The sequence below is a fragment of the Pipra filicauda genome, unplaced genomic scaffold (assembly GCF_003945595.2).
Source record: "Pipra filicauda isolate LSUMZ 115617 unplaced genomic scaffold, ASM394559v2 scaffold487_size526621_pilon, whole genome shotgun sequence".
NCBI classification, from domain to species: Eukaryota; Metazoa; Chordata; class Aves; order Passeriformes; family Pipridae; genus Pipra; species Pipra filicauda.
Genome location: NW_024104628.1, coordinates 140,398 through 159,971, shown reverse-complemented (window position 1 = coordinate 159,971; position 19,574 = coordinate 140,398). Strand labels below are relative to the sequence as shown.

Sequence of the window (19,574 nt, the reverse complement as noted above, 5' to 3'; positions counted from 1 at the left end):
TCTCTTTTCGAAGGGGCACTAAATAGAAAAGGAGAATATGGGAGCAGGACATGAACCAAAACTGAATAGTGTGGAAGACATGGAATTGCCATGCATGGATGTATACTCTGGCAGAATAGTGTTTGCTTTTGTGTGCATTGCCTAATGAGCCCTAACAATATTTGACTGCTGCTGAGAGCTAACTCTGGTAACACAAAGGTCTCTCCTAAAGTTCCTAGACTTGAGTGTATCAAGGTGTTCTCCATGTGATCCACCTGAAACAGCTAACTCTGATTGTGCAACTAACCCCAACTAAGCTTGCAATTAAAGCAGTAACTAAAATGGGTGTATTTATTTTAAACAAAAATTGGTTTTGTTTTTTGGGGGGCTCAGAATGAAACATTTGAATTAAAAAAAAAACAAACAAAAAAACTAGCAAAACCAAAAAGAAAAGGATTTAGAACAAAGTTCTTTGTTATTAATTTTATAATCCATTCTGATTCATCATACTAAGGCAGTTGTTCTGCCAACAGAATATAGCCAGCAGAAAATGATGATGGCTGCAGTTTGGCACTTGAAGGTATTTTAGAGGCTACTTGAAATAATAATGGTCATGCATGCAGTCCTTGGTGCTTGTGCATGAGCTGCTGCTTGGAGGATACTTTTTGAGCTTCCTGGACTTTGAGTGCTTTCACAGCTTTATTTCAGTGACACCTTATAAAGCACAGGCTTGTGAAAAGGAGAATTGATAAGGAAATATATTGTAAAGCTCTTCCAATAAGATTCTGTACCTTCCTGTAGGATTCTTCTTTCCCAGCATACTCTTACTTTTCCAAAGGGATCTGGGATGGATGCTGCTTTTCCCTGAGAAATTGTGGTCAGTGAAAAGTGCACAAAGCAATGGATGGTCAGAATTTGGATATGGTGAAGCCACAATAAAGATTGTGATGCCCTCCAGATCAAATTTGGAGAACTCTATGGAGTAGATTTGGTACATTAAAGCACCTGAATGTGTAAAATTGTGGCTACTGAGACCCTTGTGGGAAGGCTTAATTTACCTGATGAACTCTTGAGAAGCAGAGGGAGTAATTGAGATGCCTTATCAATTTGTTTTAAAAACACAGATTTTTTTTTTTATTTTTTTTTTTTTTTTTTTTTGGTGCTAGCTACTTAGAAATGACATCATTTCATTTGAATTTCTTAACTCCTATTTCTGTAGTGTTGGGTGAATATAGATGTTTTAATACAGGGAAAATTGAATTGCTCTAAGCCTAAACAAGTTTTTTTTAATTCATGCAGGTGAATACAATTTGTTGGAACGACACAGGAGAATATATTTTATCTGGCTCAGATGACACCAACCTGGTAATTAGTAATCCCTACAGCAGAAAGGTAGGTTTGTTTCTGTATACTTGCTAATTTTAAAATAAAGTGTAAGTTATTATTTTTCAACATATTAAAGTTCTTTTTCAATATGTTGGTTTTCAGATAATAATTGTCATCTGACAGAGATAATATCATGCACTTCACAGTGTTTATAAATGAGAATAGAACCCCACAGTGCTTTAAAACCTTAGTATTCTAATCCCTTGCGACATAGGTATTATCCCATTTTACGGTACGTGGTCTGGCACAAAGGGAACATGGTCTCACAACAGATTAGTGTCAGGACTAGAAATAGGATTCAGTAATTCCTGTGAAATCTTATCGTCAGATAAATTGTTTTCCTTTCACTTTCGTTTTAAAATATTGTACTGGCCTTTGCTCTGTGTGATGTACTGAGTTGGTGTCGTCGAGGCGTCAATCTTGATTCAAAGGGTTCACTCCCACTTGAAATTACATTGCCTTGTGTGTACCTGTGTGTGGATGCAGCAGAATTTGTACTGATACAAGGGAAGGAGGTTTGTGAAGCAGAAGGTGCTGTAGAGGTCTCTGCCTTTCCACTCCTTCACTCACAGGGGTTACGATGCAGTTGGATGGTTTCCAGAAATGCCAGCTGGCATCCATCAGGTAGTAGCAGTGTCCCACACTTTGCTCTTTAAGGAACCGCTGTGGTTTGATGGAACAGATGCTCTGAACTCTCTGTCCTCTCTCCCTTGCTCGCTCAGAGGCTGAGAACTAAACCCTGAAGACGTGATAAAAAAATTAAATGTGGTGAGAGAGCCAAAACGTGTGGCTGTGATGGTGGAAGAGAGTTTGAGTAGAAGGTGATATTTTGCTTTCCTGAAGAGTTTTGGAGGGAAAATGCAGTGATTTGGAGAGTTGCCTGTGCATATAGATAAGGCCATTTTCCTCACTTCCCCAAATAAATCCATACCTTTCAAACTTCATCTCTTCCTTTCAACTCTTGGTGTCAGTCCGACAAAGTTCAGATCAGTGTCATTAGACTCGGATTTCTCTTGGCCTGGGAGTTCAGCTGAAGAAGAAAAGGTGTCTAAGACAGCTATGAGGTAGATGATGGATATATTCCAAAGTGAGTGGTGTTGGAGAGATTTGCAGAGTAAGAATTTTTTGTGCAAGTAAAGGATGTTCAATATTACTTATTGTTCAGGGTTTATTTTAATATCTCACTATCAGGTAGTTGCAACATTATTATCTTACTATATAACTATTGCATTAAAATATTGTATTGTTTTAATAGATGCAGCAATTGAAGCTTTATGCTTTCATGGGACAATTTTGGGTTTTTTTCTCCATTGTGTACTACTGCTTTACTTAAGCCTAATAAGAAATATAGGAGATGTTTTGTTTTCTTATTTTTTACAGTTACCTGAGTTATTTATTTTACATAACTTCAGAGGAGGAGATAGATTTTGTTTTAATTACTATTATTTTTTCCCCCCAATACATGCAAATGCAATTATAAAACAGCAGGTACTAGCAAGAAGACTTAATAATCAGTTTTGTTCCTGAAATATCTAGACATGGGATTTTTAATGACTGTTAGAGCTGTGTTAGCTGATTTTCTCTGGCTTGAATAACAGAATCAATACAGGAAAAGGGAGCAAATTGGTATTGGTATTAGAACTGTAGTGTAATCTGTCATCTTGGCAAACACCCTTATCACCATATTTTCTGTTATGAACTAGCTTGAGCAGCAAAAATAGACTTCAGCCATCAATGCAGTGTCCTGTGTTACAAAAATATCTAATTCAATAAGGAAGCATTTCACAGAATGGGCGAGGCTGGAAGGGACCACGGTGGGTCACCTGGTCCCACCTCCCTGCTCCAGCAGGGTCATCCCAGGGCCCAGGGTTGTGTCCAGGCAGTTCTTGGGGATCTCCAGCGAGGGAGACTCCACACCCTCTCTGGGCAACCTGTTCCAGTGCTGGGTCACTGCACAGCAAGGAAGTTCTTCATGTCCAGGTGGAACTTCCTGGGCATCAGTTCCTGCCCGTTCCTCTGGTGCTGGACCCCCCCCCCCCCCGAGCAGAGCCTGGTCCATCCCCTGCCCCCTCCCTGCAGCCCCTGACGGACAGAGATGAGGTTCCCTCGCAGTTGTCTCTTCTTGAGGCTGAACGGGCCCAGCTCCCTCAGCCTTTCCTCATGAGAGAGTTGCTTCAGTCCCTTTATCATCTTTATCAGGACAAAAATATTTATTTCATGGTAGCAACAGTGTGAAATCAGAGGTGGGGTTGACTCCTGACATCTTTAGCTGTCATCTGAACTAGGATACCTTATGGACTTCTTGTTCTGAGTTGCTCTGATACAGAGTTCCTAATTTCTGTTGAATATGTGTTTTTTAAATGTTTTCAGTAAAATGCAGAGATCTGAACAAACCTTTATTTATTGAAATAAAATTAATGGATTATATTTCCTGAGTTTGATAATTATTTTTTTATTTTTACCACTAAGCCATGTGTACCATTCAGAATATGCAGATACACTGTTAATCTTTCTTTGTGTGAATTATTTAAAAGGTGGGAAATAGCACTTCTGAAATGTTAGGCATGAGCTATTACTAACAGAACAACTTCATTTGCATAATGTTTTCTTTGATTAAGTTAATTGAGTGGAAATTTGGAAGTAATTTTCATACTGTAAACAACTTGGGAAGTATTTTTTTCCCTAATAGAAGTGGTGAAAAATGCAGTTTGGTTTAAGTGCTGCAGCTGGGGGAAATAAGGTAAGAATAGAATGTTCACTAGTGCACAGAAAAGCATATGGAGGGTTTTTTCAGTTTTGATAGTCTAATAAGAAGTATGTTAGGAAGTATAAAGGGTCACCACAAAGTGTTTAAAATCAGCTGTGATGGTGAAGTAAATCATGTGCTTCTCTGCTTGTACTGTAGATGAAAGACATTCACTGTGACCAAGTCTTGGTTATTGCCCTTTAATCATGTTCTTAAATGTTTATTTATTTATGACTGGTTTCAAAACATCCTTCCCTGTAAACTTCAGTTCTTCTTTTTAGAGTGAGTTTATTTTATGAGTAACATCAATTTTTAAAGGCTATAAAGTTGGCTTGAATTACAATGCTTTATTCTTCTTGACCTACAATGTTCCAGGTCTTCTAAATCTCTGCTCATGGCCTGTTGGCTGCACCATCACCCTGGACTAACGTTTCACTTCGAGAAACCTGATGTGATATATAACAACCACTGTAAAAACAAAAGGTGGCACTTGCATTCCAGTCCTTTTATTTTGCAGACAGCTTCATGCAAGTGCCTAAGTGAATGTCTCTTGTGGAACCACTTTGTTCTTGGAAGAAATTCAGCGTAAAAACAGTTTCTCTGCTCTGTTGCATTGCGCTGCAGGTCACTGGCAGCCTGTGCATAACTCATGTTTCAAAGTACCACACTCTGTGTTATTGTCCCATTCTTTATTTGCTCGGAGAACATCAGCCTGGCACAACCTTCCTTTTTTTCTTCCTCCCTCAGGTTTTAACGACGATTCGCTCAGGACACAGGGCCAATATTTTCAGCGCAAAGTTCTTGCCGTGCACAAATGACAAACAGATTGTATCCTGCTCTGGAGATGGAGTCATTTTTTACACCAATGTTGAACAAGATGCAGAGACCAACAGGCAATGCCAGTACACCTGCCACTATGGAACCACCTATGAGGTACCTCACACGAGTATAGGATCATTTAAGATGGGGAAAATACATATTTTCTTGCGCTGTTGCCCAAGATTCTAACCAGAGCACTGAAAATTTTATTTCAGTGAGAATTATAGAACTCTTCTTCTATCTTTTTTGAGGGTTTTTGTTTTTCCTTTTTTTCTTTTTTTTTTTTCTCTTAGAGTAGGCTTTAACAAAGAAATGTACTGTCTAAATTAAATAAATGGAGGACTTTCCAGTTGTTAAGACACCCCTTTTTTTTAAAAATATGAATTCACCTTCACTGAATGAATGTGCTGCAGAGCAAAACCGATTTAAATTGTGTTGTGAATTCCTTCCTGAAGTAAGCTGGGAGGTGGGAGCAATGGCTGTTTGCATTTTTATTTTTATTTTTATTCTTCCCCTCGTGTCCTCCCTCTTCTCTCCCCCCCCGAACTTTTCAGCAGTTTAATGCCTTTTTCACAACTTAAATCCTTCTAAGAAATGCTTATTTCAGCATGTGTGAACAGCTTAGTCTGAAAACTGTGTTTACAGTTTTAGATAATTTTTCTATTGTGTATTCTAGTTAACTCTTTAGCTGTAAGTTTAATGACAGTGTTTTCAATCCTCCCTTGGAAGTTTGGTTCATATAAACCAGGCAAGTGAAGGAGCAAAGTGTTAGTTAGCTTAGGAAGATAATAAGATTTATTGATCCTTTTTTTTTTAAATAATTGATCTATATATTTTTTACAAGTAGCAAAATGTGCTGCTTGTAAAACTTAGTGTGGTTAAAATAGGAAGAAATACTGCTATTTTCTTCTTAGGTTATAAATGTTCCCCTTTTTTAATTATTTATTTGTTTGGGGTTTTTTAATACTTCCACAGTATACACACAGGGGAAAATAATCCCAAATCCATCTCTTTTTTTAACTATTTAGCTCAGATTTCATAGCAAGTTGTTAGATCTCTTTCTTTGCATGTTAAGTGAACAAAATATTTTAAAATCTCTGCTAAAAACAATTGGAGTGTATGAAAAAAGAAAGTGGCTGAGGTACTGCCATAATTAATTTTTGATCATGGAGTAAAAGTATCCTTATGGTTGTAATTACACATGTTCCACTAACGCCTTTTGTCAAAACACATCCTGTCTGCAGGGTCACTTTTCAGGTCAGTCGAGTGAACCCTGTGATATTCCCTCTGTTTCTGGGATTTGTGGTTTGGTTTGGTTTGGTTTTTTCCCTGGGTTTAATACAAGACTGGGTATTTTCAGTTTTGCAAAATGTGATTCCGGATCCCAGGCTCGCATCGCCTGCTGTTATTTTTGAGGGTTTTTTTTGATTGAGAAACTCCTGTTTCCTCTGAACACCATCAGTTCTCAGGGCCCCCAGCCAGAAGCCTGAAGTGCCTCTGTTCTCTCTGAGGTTGACTATATATAGCAGTCTGTGCTGCTCTGGGAACTGCCCTCGTCGATTGGGTGTTCTCTGCATCGGAAATAAAAACCTGCCTTTTCACAGCAACATCTGGAGACTGAGATGCTGTTTCCTAAAGCTGAAATGTCCTTGTAGGGGAGGGTGTCTGCCAGGTCATTGTCACTTCCTGAGGAAATCAGAACTGAAAGCAGCTGCCAGTTGTGGTTGTGGGTGAGGAGCAGTAACAGGGACCAGAACTGGCCTGGTCACAGGAGATGCAAAGATTGTCTCTTTGCAAGGTGTTGTTTGTCATCAGCGGTGATGGTGTGCACACTGCAAGCTACTGAGCCAGATGATAGATACAAATTTCGTGGATACAACAAGTTAAACTTGTCAAAACAAACTAGTAACAGTTTAAAAAATATTTTAGAAGAAATATGGAGAGCCCAACTGTCTGGCAAATGGAGATGCAAGTTTTATTGTTGTCTCTAGAGAATGACTATCACTGAACAGTAACTAGTTGTAGGAGTGTAGTTTTTTTTCTTCAAAATCATTACTTGAAGAGGGCAGGGACATTTGCTTGCTATATTGCACAGTTAAAATGGTCTTATTTGGGATGATTTTTATTCAGCAATTTGCTTTAACAAAATGCCACACAGTAATGCATGCATTTAATATTCAAGTGTCAGGTTTAAGACACAGTAACAGAATTTATAGCCTTTATAAAAAGTATTTCCCAAGATGTATTATAAACCTTTGTTATTGAAGAGAGCTCAAATTTAAATATGTTAAACATATGATTATTGTTGTTTTGAATGACAGTAATGTGATACAGTTTGGTTGTTTATAGTTTTTAAACACAGTTAATGGAAGGAATATCAAAATCCCTGCATGACAATGATTATTTTAACAACTGTGTCTCTTTCTGAAGTTATTTTTCTTATCTAGTTTTGCACTGAGGTTTAACATATCTAGATTTGAGCTCCCTTCAAAAACATAGGTTTATAATACATTTTTGGGAAATACTTTTTTATAAAGGCTATAATTCTGTTGCTGTGTCTTAAACCTGACACTGGAACACCAAATGCATGTATTACTGTGTGGCATAGCAGACCTTTTTTTGATCCTTGGCACATCAAATATAATAGAGCAAATAGCAGGGAGTTTTAAGCAAATGGCTGAGATGCAGCTTCAGCTTCTGACATAACCCAACCTTGTCACTGGGAGTTTTCTGGAGTGGGAAGATAATTTCTAACTATCGTGATGTTACTGCCCAGCTGTATGTAACCACATCATCACATTAAATATAGAACTTTGACTCACTGGATCCTCTAAATAACAAAAGCTAAGAGCTGCCCCTGAGGTACTAATTCTAAATTTGAATGTGGTTTGAATTTGAACTGCTCTTTAAACTTGGAGTTTGTGATTGTTCAAGGCATTATAAAAACATCCAGTGAAACAGAGGAATGTGGAAATTTGTTTAGATTGTGCTAAACTCTGAGATAATTGTACGATTGTTTTTAATTCTGGGTGAGAAGAGAATAAGTAGAGAGAGAGGGAGAAGTTCTTGAGACATGTTTCTGAAGAATTTGTTATTTATACAAGGCCATGACAAGTTTATTTTTACTCAGCCAAATGCTTTTCTTTGTTGCCCTTCATTAGGAATTGCATTTCAGAAAGAGAATGTACTTTAATGGACAACTCTTACCTTCATATTTTAAATACAGTAAAACAATCACATAGCTATATGCTTTTAAAGTTAAATAGAAGACTTTTTTTGTAGTTATTATAAAGGATTTTATACATATATAATGTGTTCTTGTTGAACTTAAATGTAGTAACAACGACTCTTAGTTATTGGAGTCTGCAGGTCTCTGTTTTGGTGTTTATAAATTACTTAACAGATTTGTAAACACCACACATGAAAGTTGGTACGTGCAAGTTATGTTACAGGTATACTGTGAAGTAGCATTAGTATGAACAAAAACAAAATACAGCTACTAGAAATAAGAGCTTCCCACATTCAGCACCACTCCTGGAACAAAGCAAATATTTTCACTGCAAGCTCTGCCTGGGAATCCAGCAAACGTGCTGGAAGAATTTAGTGGACTGAAGAACGATTGATGGCTTTTATAAGGACACAAATAACGTTAATTTGAATGAAATGTGCAGTGAAAAACAGTCTTTTAAATATGTTACACTAACATGTAGAGGAACAATGGTCACAGCTCAGAAGTTTGTTGTTCTGTCGTTGCTCAAACCTTGGCTTTGTTCTGCCTGTTGAACTTCTCGTTGGTCAGCACAACGATTTGGCACAGCACACATTGTCTCAGTACTACAAGAAATGCTGAGTCCTGCAGTGATTACCTTTGTAATCCCACTTTAGGTTACAAGATTTATAGATATCCTTAAGTTACTTTTAATAAGAGTTCGGGGGGGGGGGGTGTGGAATAAATCATCCCATTCAAAACATTAAAGAATCACTCATTTGCTCTCTGTTGAATGAATGTATTGCACTATTAACCATTTTTGTGGCTTTATAAATTTCTGTGAAGTTACTGGTAGTAGCAGCAGTGTAGTTCTACCACGTTCTCTGTTTCCTGTTTGAGAGGCAGAGTGTGAAAAACGTGACATTTCCTGTGCATTCACTGACCTGTGGAATTCAGCTTTGACATTTGGGCCTCTTGCCTTTTTATTTTGTCTTAAGGAGGCCTTCTTGAATTAAGCCATACATGTGGGACTCCATCCAAGCTTTCCCTACTTGGAGTAGGGCTGAGCTTAGGAATACAGTTCAATACAGTGCTCTCCTAAAAAAAAAAAAAAATTAAAAAAATAAATTGCAGTGAGGGGGTAGGTTAGTAACAGCCTTTTTTGCAGAGTTGCTTCAGGGGACTACTTAGAATGTAAAGGAATGGGCAATGAGAATAAAACCCATTTAGTATTTTCAAGTCATTCAGACTTGAGGGTTTTGTTTATTATTGTCTTCCATTACTTGATAGAGAGTAAACTGAGCTTTTGTTGAATGATTACAGGAAAATCGATTAGTTATCTGAAAACTGATAGCAGTAAATGTATGTTGTGTGTTAAAAGATAATAGAAATATCTGTAAGCTTTGACCTACAGATATTTAATCTTATGTGACATTTAATAGTCTACTTCAGTAGTTCAAACCTTCTCTTGAAAATAAAGAAACATCACCAGTTTTTTGGTTTTCCTCTATTTCAGTGGAAAACTGGACTTGAGTAATAATTGTTTCAGTCTGTACTGCTGCTCAAAATGTTGATGCTTTTATTTTTAAATTAATGCTATTTCTGGCTGTATTCATACTTCTATTTTTTTCATTCTTTCTTTTGTGCAGATTATGACAGTACCAAATGATCCCTATACTTTCCTCTCTTGTGGTGAAGATGGCACTGTAAGATGGTTTGATACTCGAATCAAAACAAGTTGCACAAAGGAAGATTGTAAAGATGTAAGAGTGAAATCTTTTAATAAAGATGACCTAAATGTAGAGCTGTACATCATACAAACATAGGATATGAATTCTGGTAAGGCTTTTAGAAATAATAGGTTTCAGGGTCGTTGGTGGAGATGACAACATGTTTCCCAAGAAACAATAACAGTTTGGGGAGTCTTTTTATTTTTTTTTTTTTTTATTTTAATATCTCCTTTGGCATTTTTTAGTTTACAAACTTTGGTGTGAGGCTGCAAATAGGTAGAAAATATTGTACATTGAAATGGAATCTCTTGACCTGGTTTACATTAGTACTATAGAGTGCAGAGTTGGAGGCAGAAAATGAACCTAGAAAATCATCTACAGCCTTGTGTCCTTGAGCATCCTTTGCCCCTCTGTGAGAAAAGATTTGGTAATGAATTATACTACCTCACTGGTATTACTCTCTACAAGGTAAGGTATTGGTGGTGTCCACTGTGCTTGGATTTCAGAAACAGTTTTAATATTGAATTGGAGAAAAGCTACCAAAGTATGGATTGCTATTCTTGATCAATTTTATTCTACTTTGTGCATATTGACCAGTTCTAGGGATTTCTTTCCTTCCTTTCCTTCCTTCCTTTCCTTCCTTCCTTTCCTTCCTTCCTTTCCTTCCTTCCTTTCCTTCCTTCCTTTCCTTCCTTCCTTTCCTTCCTTCCTTTCCTTCCTTCCTTTCCTTCCTTCCTTTCCTTCCTTCCTTTCCTTCCTTCCTTTCCTTCCTTCCTTCCTTCCTTTCCTTCCTTCCTTTCCTTCCTTCCTTTCCTTCCTTCCTTTCCTTCCTTCCTTTCCTTCCTTCCTTTCCTTCCTTCCTTTCCTTCCTTCCTTTCCTTCCTTCCTTTCCTTCCTTCCTTTCCTTCCTTCCTTTCCTTCCTTCCTTTCCTTTCTCCCCTTCTCCTTCCCTCCCATGGATGAAACCTATGCTGGTCCTTTAATGAATTTAAACTGTTTCTGTGTATTTAGTACTCTCCTGACTCAACAGTTACTATGTTTCAATATGAAAATCCAAAGTGCAAGCTAGTTTATAAATCTGTGGTTGCTGTATTTGTCTGTTTTTAAATGCTCCTTCAGTGTTTCTGTTTTGGTTTGGTTTCTTTTTCAGTCGATCTGGAGCTAGTTTTCTTTCTCTGATAGTTCTCCTTCTCTGCAGTGGCTTTTCCGATAACACATTTATGCTCAAATCTTCACAGGGCCAGGCTTAGTTTTTCTCAAAACCTCCTTGACTAAGGGCCCTGTGTCCTGAAGTAAAAAAAAACCACAGAATCATACTTCAAATGTTCAGAGCTACTATTTGAATGCTGCGTTTTTGTTTGTTGCAGGATATTTTGATAAACTGTCGCCGTGCTGCCACCTCTGTTGCCATCTGTCCCCCCATCCCCTACTACCTGGCTGTGGGTTGTTCTGACAGCTCAGTAAGGATATATGACAGGAGAATGCTTGGCACAAGAGCAACAGGTAGGAACCAAACTTTGGAGTAAGCTTTTCTAACCCTTATAGCATTTCCAATTTCAGGTTCTTTTTTTTTCCATAGTGGATGGTGGATGAGAGAAGTGTGACACTGCATGAAGTGTAGTTTTCTGCTCTGGGATCTGTGCTTTGTATAATAGTAATTTCACTCTAATATTTGCTAATGCAGAAATCTTCAAGTAAGTAAACTTAATCTCTTCATGCATTGAACACTGAATGCAGAAAAAGACATTTTGTAATGTCTCTTCTTTTGTCTCGAAACACCTGATTCCAGTATTGCAAAAAGCCAATCATTGCAGCCTGCAGTGGTGCACCTGAATTTTAATTAAGTTCTTATCTTCTTTTACTCTACCAGGCTGGAATCTCTTGCTTCTTGTGGAAAGAGATCTTAGGAACTCCATAATATCATGCAATATGCTCAACTTTGCAGTAGTTACTGCTGTATCTAATGTAATTTCACTGGAAAACCTCAAATTCTCCAAGTGAAAGCTCAGTGTGCTTCAGATGCTTACCTAAGCATTTTATTTAAAAATTGCAGGTGGCAAGCAGAAGTGTTTTATGTAATTCTAACATATCTCTTGCTTAAAATGTATGATCAATGTCTGTTTGGACACACAGGAATTAATACACTTAGCTGTGCACACACATTCCTGCCCACAGTCAGTCACAAAATCTGTCATTTCGTGCAGCATTTTTCTGTTTCTGATTGTGTTAGAGGAGAAAGGGAACACAAAAGATCACTTAATAAATATATATAGAAATATGTATATATAACTAAAAAATAAAAAGTACCCTTCTCATCAGACTGAAATTCTATAAGAGCCCTCCCTTTCATCAGAGAAGTCAGCAAAATTCTGTGAGGACTACCTGAGGAACAAATCCTGGGGCTTGACTAAAAAGTCCTGTATGTGCTCTTGTATTGTAACAATACAGGAATAAGATGAATTTGGTATGCTGGCCTATACAATAAAAGAAAAGACAAGATTTTGAAGACTGTAATTTTTTGATATATTGGTATAGTGTTCTGTTGTTTGTTTGAGTTTGTGTGGAGTTTTTGTTTTGGGGGGTGTTTTGTTTGTTTTTTTAAGAGGTAAAGCGTTCTGTGTCTACTTGTTGATTTTCATTTAAAGTTTTCTGTTTCATTCCTTACATAATGTGAGATGATAAACTTTGAACTTGTCTGTGGTGAGGACAGACTGTTGCAACAGATAGGCCATGTGGGAAACAGTTACATGTCAAATTAGGGGATTTCGGGACAGTCAGTTTTTCTCAGTTTTAGAGCTTCTTATGGGCAACTTTTATCTGCTCACAAACTTGTAATTTTAGACTTTAAGACTGTTTTAGTGTGTGGATTGGAGGTGACTTGTCAGGAAAGTGTGATAAGTCCAATGTAGTGTATAGTTCTGCAGCTTCAATGTGACGGTATTATGCCTTGAAGAAAAATTAGTGTTTTTTTTTTTAAAAATGGGTAGAAAAGAGAGGTATGTCCTAAATTTTCAAAGTTTCATATAATGAATCCCTTTCTAACTTACGTGTAGATACAGATTTGTGTTACTACTTTGTAAATGTTTTTCATTTGTAAAATTTCCATTTGTTCTACATTTGACAGATAGCATCCACACACCATCATGGGGTGGGTATGTGACATTGTGTGTGTGTTTTCATATTTTTATACAGATATAAAGTTTGTAAGCAAAAATATAAAAGAGCAGTAAGATCTGATGTGTCATTCTTCAGATAAAATTTAATGCAGGAACTGCAGGATACGTAGCTTTTCCCTGATTGTCTTTTGCTGGATATTAAAGAAGGAGTTTATTGAAGCTGTTGAAAATTCACAATAGTAAACATGTAATTTCTTTTTCTTCCTTCTCTCCTCCCCCTCCTTTTTTTTTCCAATAAAGGGAATTATGCTGGCAGGGGCACTGTTGGAATGGTGGCACGTTTTGTTCCTCCTCATCTCAATAACAAATCCTGCAGAGTAACATCCCTTTGTTATAGTGAAGATGGGCAAGAGATCCTCGTTAGCTACTCTTCAGATTACATATATTTGTTTGATCCCAAGGATGACACAGCACGAGAACTTAAAGTTCCTTCTGCTGAAGAGAGAAGGGAAGAGGCAAGTGATTAAGATGACCTGTTTTCTCGTTTTATATTTGTTTTGCTGCAGCACACAAGAAATACAATCAGTTGTATTTCCCTTTAAATTAATCTGAAAACAATATTGCTGTTCATAGACTAAGACGTGGCAAGTAGATTGTGTCACAAAATTTGTGTATTTATAATATGTATTTTTTATATATGTATTTGTTTACAATACTTTGCCACTCTGGTTTTCTTTCTTGTCTGGTTTCCCTCTCAGAGACGAGAAAGCATCTACATGAATCTTGGGTTATATGACCAGCAAGGTCACTCTTGTAATTGAGGTGTATGCTCTATTATTTTCCATGCCACCAAAAGCACGTTCCTTGAAATCAAGTATTGATACTCCTTGTTAAAAATTACCATTTAATGACACATATGAGGGAGTACAAGATGTTTAGATCGAGGAGGTGAGCCACTGTTACTGAGCAGTATTAAAATCTTCTGTAGTGTAGCCAAAACTCAAGCAGCTGTTTATCAGCCCAGCTACAATGTTGCTGACCCTTCCAGTCTAAATTTTCTGATCAATATAAAAAACTGTCTTTAACTACAGCAAAGTTACGTTGTGTCTCTCCCCCTGCGCTCCCTCAAGCATCCACTACTTCTTTTTTCAGGACAGCGTGGTTTTGCTTTTAAATGCTTATTCTTTGTCCTTGCTGTCATCCCTGAAACAGTTGTTGTTTGGCTCCAGCCTTTACAGCACAGGTGAGGTGCTGAGAAGGTGTCTCTGGTATCCTCCTGTATCCACCCCTGCTGCCAGCCTGTGCCTGTACTGTAGGTATTTCTACCTCACACAATCTAGTTAATTGTTATTCCTGTATATATCAAAACTGTTAACAAGAGGTTGTTAACACCACACGTCTAGGCAAATCTAAGCAAAACTAAAGCAAATTAGATGGTAATTTGACCTGGTCACTGGACAATCGCTGCTGCAGCTAAATGAGCTAAAAGGATGCTCCAAGCAATTAAAGTCCAGCCAAAGCCTGGCAAGTGTCAGGCTGGTGTTGCTTCAGTGCCACAGCCATGGCTGGGCTGTACTCACTGAGCCAGGGGCTGCCACTACTGGCACAAATATTGTTGATCAGAAGGGCTTTGGATTCGTAGGACTGGGGAAGAATGTCTGAGTTACACTGAAGCAGGAAAAAGCAAACAGGAACCCAGAAAAACCCATGAGATGCACGGATGGTTCTGCACTTCTTCCTTTTTCCTGTGGAATGTTAATCTGGTCTGAAGCAGTTTGGTGGAGAATTGACTGCCCAGTTACTAGAGAGAGAGAGAGGATTGTGACCACCTGTTACCAACAGATCCTATGTATTCTTTTGGTTTTTTAGGCACAGAATATGTCCTGTGATCTTTTCTTGCCAAATCATTTTCCTTAAATGTTATTTTCATTTCAGCCTGGCTTTAAGTTCTGTAGAGTAGAAGAAATGTAAAGACTTCTTCCTGAATCTGCTGGCTCATGGAAGTTGACACTTTAATATGCTTTCACCACAGGGGCTTTGCATTTACTTTTAAAATTGTCAGCACAGCTATTCACTTTCTTTTTTTTGTTTGTTTGTTTTTTGTCTTTTTTTTTTTTGTTTTGTTTTTTGTTAAAGCTGAAAATATCCAGCCAATACACTCAATTTCAGACTCAGAGCTGCCTTTCTGAATGTTCAAAGCATTAGCTGTTTCTCTTCAAGTCACTGAAAGTAACACTCCCTATAGAGTACTTCTTTTGTACTCTATATTTTGTAATAAAAATATTTTAAAAATTTAGAAGAAAATAGGTTAAAAATAAACTGGAGAGTTTATTTTCATAAAATTTTCTTGTTTTGTTAATGTCTGACTTTTTTCCTTTTTTCTTAATTGGAATCTACATTTCACATAGTTTTTAATGTGAAGAAATTAATAGTTTTGCAGAATTCAGGCTGAATTCGGAAAACCTTAATTGTTATTGTTGGCTGTGGAAAGCCTCAATTAACATAATAATGTTAGTATGGCATAAAATACAAGGTGAGTTAGTTCTGAGAGGCATTGATTTAGATAGTTGTACTCCTGTGGAGGTAAAACTTGCATTCTGTCAATGCAGCATTATGCTTATTCACAGTCCATCTGAACATGTGGCTGACACTCCATTTTTTGGTGACGGATACAAATTGATGTAACTTAAGAAAATCGTGGTAGTGCATTTATATTTAGACTTTAGAATTGTGTACTGTCCAACATGAATAGCTTTAATGCTTTTTGTTCTTTTTTTTTTTTTTTTTTTGTTCCTTTTTTTCTCCCCTCCCCCCCCAGTTAAGGCAACCTCCTGTCAAACGTCTGCGGCTCAGAGGGGACTGGTCGGACACTGGGCCAAGGGCAAGGCCTGAGAGCGAGAGAGAGAGAGATGGTAAAAGCTTTTGCACTTTTGGGTTTTGTTTTCCATTTTTTTCCTGGGGTATTCCTGAAAAATGTGCTTCAGATTAAACTGTCCATGCTTTCAGAATCAGCCGAGAAGGTTTCCTTAGAATTTAACACAGAACTGCTACTGTAAAATGATTTTTAAAAATGCCTAAATTGAAAATATTCTTACCAGAAAAATTATTTTGCTTCAGTTAGGCTGATACAAATAAAGGGGAGTCTGTTTCATTGTCGTTGGTCAGGGAGTAGCACAAACACTTATTTCTTTTTATTTTGCAGTCAAACCTCACATGCAATCACAGTTACAAATGAATTGCTCTTTAGTGGTTACATTAGGGGACTGGAATTCAAAGCAATAGGATTCTAATATTATATCTTTCACTGCCTTAATGTCATTTGGTTGCACAGGATGACTAAATTTTTATGCTTATATTTTCATGTTTATAATATATTACTCAATTGCTTGGGATTTCAGGAGATAGAACATTTCCAAAGCCAGGCAGAGGATGCTTTGCCACTCATCTTACTCTTTATCTGTTCCTTTTTAAATCTGACATGTTGAGGGGTTCCAAGTACTTGATTCTAGTTCCCTTAGATCTGTCTCTGTTTTCTGCCTAAAGCTTCCCTTTCCAGGTTTTCTGTGTTGTTTTTCTCATTTTCCTGATTCCCGAGAGTAGAATAGAAGTGTTTAGCTGTGTAAGATTAGTAGCGGTGCATGTGGAGTAGGATTCTGTATCTGACACAGGCAATGAGAAATGCTGTTTAGGGAGAGAACATGAGTCTGTCCCCTTACCTTAGTCTGTCTTTGCTGCTCCCCCAGTATTTGGAATTGCTGGATTAGAAACGTTAGAGGGTGTGTTCCCATCTCTTCCTTTAAAATCTCCATGTAGTTCTGTTGCCTGTGAGTTTCAGTCATCTTTTTTTGAACCTGTTGGTATTATTTCCTATGGTATTATTTCCTATGGCATCATTAGCCACCTTTTGTCTGTTTTCCTTGGCCACTGCTTTCCATTTTTCTGTGTTTCAAGGCTGGAGCTCCTCCATTTGGGGTACAGGAAGAGAATGAGGGATCCCAGCAGAGAGTCAGAGTCCTGCAGTATGGAAATGAGGATAGACATTGGGATCAGGTGGAAGGGCATTGTTACTTGGCAGGGGGTGGGGGTGTTGATGTGTTCCCCTTCTCCATTTCTGGAAGAAATGAGGGGGGGAATGTGCACTTTGGTAAACTCGTAGGTAAAACTTTAGCATTACTTATTTTACAGGGGAGCAAAGTCCCAACGTGTCTCTGATGCAGAGGATGTCAGACATGCTGTCCAGGTGGTTTGAAGAAGCCAGTGAAGTTGCACAAAGCAATCGAGGGCGAGGAAGATCACGGTCCAGAGGTGATTTCCTTCTTTTCCAGAATAATAATTACAACAGAAAGTATGTTTGTACTGGATGTACAGGCCTTGAATATCAGCCTTCCTGGGGTGTGAACTAAAATCTTTCTAGTGCACTCTGAAGAGCTGAGCACTTTCATTTGCCATAGGAATGGTAATGCAAAGAGATCTTTAGAGATAGAGTAAGTTTACCTTTGGGCTCTTGTTTTTCTTGCTTTTTTGTTTTATTTTTAATCAAAGGTGGGACTAATCGGACAGATGCTCCTGCTACCAATAACATGCCACCTAGTGCAGAATCAGAAACTGCAATGGAAGTAGATGGTACAGAGCAGCTTCCATCATCTTCCTCCTCTACGATGTCAGCTCAAGCTCCTTCAACATCATCTTCAACGGAAAGTCCCCCTTCAACTTCATTACTGTCCTCTCCTGATAATGAACAAAGGCCTTCTTTAGGGGCCTCAACTCAGCCTGTGCTGCATCAGTCTGGTGAGAAGAAATCCATCTTGTCATTGTTTCTGAAAAATGCTTCCAATAAGAAATGACTCTATTTTGGGATATTTTGGTTAATAGATCACAGTCTGCTTTCTTCCTTGCACACCCTTAATGAGACTAGATATTTTGTAGGTACCAAGGGATTGCAGCTGTGGTTCAAAGAAAGAGTAAAACATCAACTGTGTACATTTGTCTCACCTTGCATGACATTCCTTTATTGGTTAATGAATTATACTACGTATTGGTATTTAAGTTTGTACATCTTGAAGAAATTCATCTGTATTTAATACAGACTTACATTCTTATTGTGGGAAAAAGACAAAAGTATATCCCACTGTTGATGTCAAAAACTAATTTGGGCACCTTATGGTTTGACTTGACCTTTTCCATCTCAGTGCGGGAAAAGATGCCACAGCCTTTAGAGTTGAATATTTGCACAAGAGTTTATTTTTTTTAGTTTTTTGAAGTGAGCTTCTAGGCCTCACAGTTGTGGTGGAAAGGCTGATGTGCTCTGAAAGACCTACGGGGTCAGACCTTTTGTCTTATTCTGTTGTAAAAATACCAAGCTGTTTGTCACTGGAAAAGATGACTGATAAGCATCTTCAGGCCCTAAATTTGGTGTTCTGGAGTATAGGAGAGATGGGGATTTTCCCAGGGAGAGTGTGCCATTCAGTGTACTGTGGCTGCTGTAGCCAAAGTCTTTGGGACACGTGAGAAATGGTGGGGCACCTGGTACCTGAAAGACAGGGAAGATGAAGACATAAGTTGAGACTCATGAGACACGTCATTTTTGCTTTTCAAACCTTGCAACTAGTCTGATACTTATTTAGAGGAAATAAACAGTGATCAGAAGCATGACAACACACGCAGGAAATTCAGAAAATGCCAGAGGGTTTATTTAGTATCAGAGGCTTGTAGTCGCCTATGATTTTTATTAGTGTTGGTGTGAGCTTGCTGCAGTGTCAAGTTTTTTCACAGTGCACACACAAGATGATTAAGGGGTCTACTCTAATTCAGTATAACCCACTTTAGCTGCCATCTTGGTCCAGAGGGATAGCCACTAAACAGCACTCATACCATTACCAAAGGTTCATTTTGATCTATTTATTTATTTTTTAAAATATGCAGTATATTCTGGAAGTTAGAGTGACCAGGAGAGTACCTACCATATTAAAAATAATTGCTTCAATTATTTGCTACATCATTGAAACTTTGTGGGTTGCATAATGATAATGCACTAGAGAGCATTTTTGGAATTGTGATGCATTTTCTAGCCTGCATTTTAAGGAATCTGTGGTGACCAGAAAAATATTTTTCTCTGAATCTGCCTGCATTTCTAAGTAAAAGTTTATTCTGCTAGCATGAGGTTGTTATTTCTTGATCCAGCTCTTCTCTGAGAACATTTCCTCTTTCCCAGTGTTACTTTGGACTTACAATTCTCCATGTATTTAGTTTTGAAAGGGGTAGTGGTGATTGTTTTGTTGGCAGACAGTGGATATACTTTGCAATTTGCTGTATAATATTTAGTAGGCTCTTTGACTGTACCTAAACAGGGTGTCAGATTGGCTGCTTAAAATTGTCTACAGGACTCCTGCAGGAGCAAACTTAATAGTACTGTGTGTTTGCACCTGAGGTTTCAAAGGCAGTGCAAACTGAAGTTGCTGTAAAAGAAGCCCTTGGGTAACATGGGTGAGTTTGGGGAGAGGGGAAGCTCCTGGGCAGAGGGAGCAGCAGCTGTGGGTTTGTGGATGAGGAGGCTTGGTTGGGAACGTCCATTTTGCAATGTTTGTATGCTT

At 38.0% G+C, this 19,574-nt stretch overlaps 1 protein-coding gene across 3 annotated transcripts in view; it reads left to right on the top strand.

Moving 5' to 3' along the window:
• Positions 1–19,574, top strand: part of DCAF6 (DDB1 and CUL4 associated factor 6) — an 81,574-nt gene that overhangs the window by 20,834 nt on the left and 41,166 nt on the right. For all 3 annotated transcript variants that reach the window (XM_027722393.2, XM_027722397.2, XM_027722358.2), the window contains exons 3-10: positions 1,279–1,371; positions 4,859–5,044; positions 9,788–9,901; positions 11,236–11,371; positions 13,285–13,499; positions 15,803–15,896; positions 17,170–17,289; positions 17,527–17,772. In XM_027722393.2, coding sequence (XP_027578194.1) covers positions 1,279–1,371; positions 4,859–5,044; positions 9,788–9,901; positions 11,236–11,371; positions 13,285–13,499; positions 15,803–15,896; positions 17,170–17,289; positions 17,527–17,772 — 1,204 coding nt within the window. The remainder of the gene's footprint in view (positions 1–1,278; positions 1,372–4,858; positions 5,045–9,787; positions 9,902–11,235; positions 11,372–13,284; positions 13,500–15,802; positions 15,897–17,169; positions 17,290–17,526; positions 17,773–19,574) is intronic.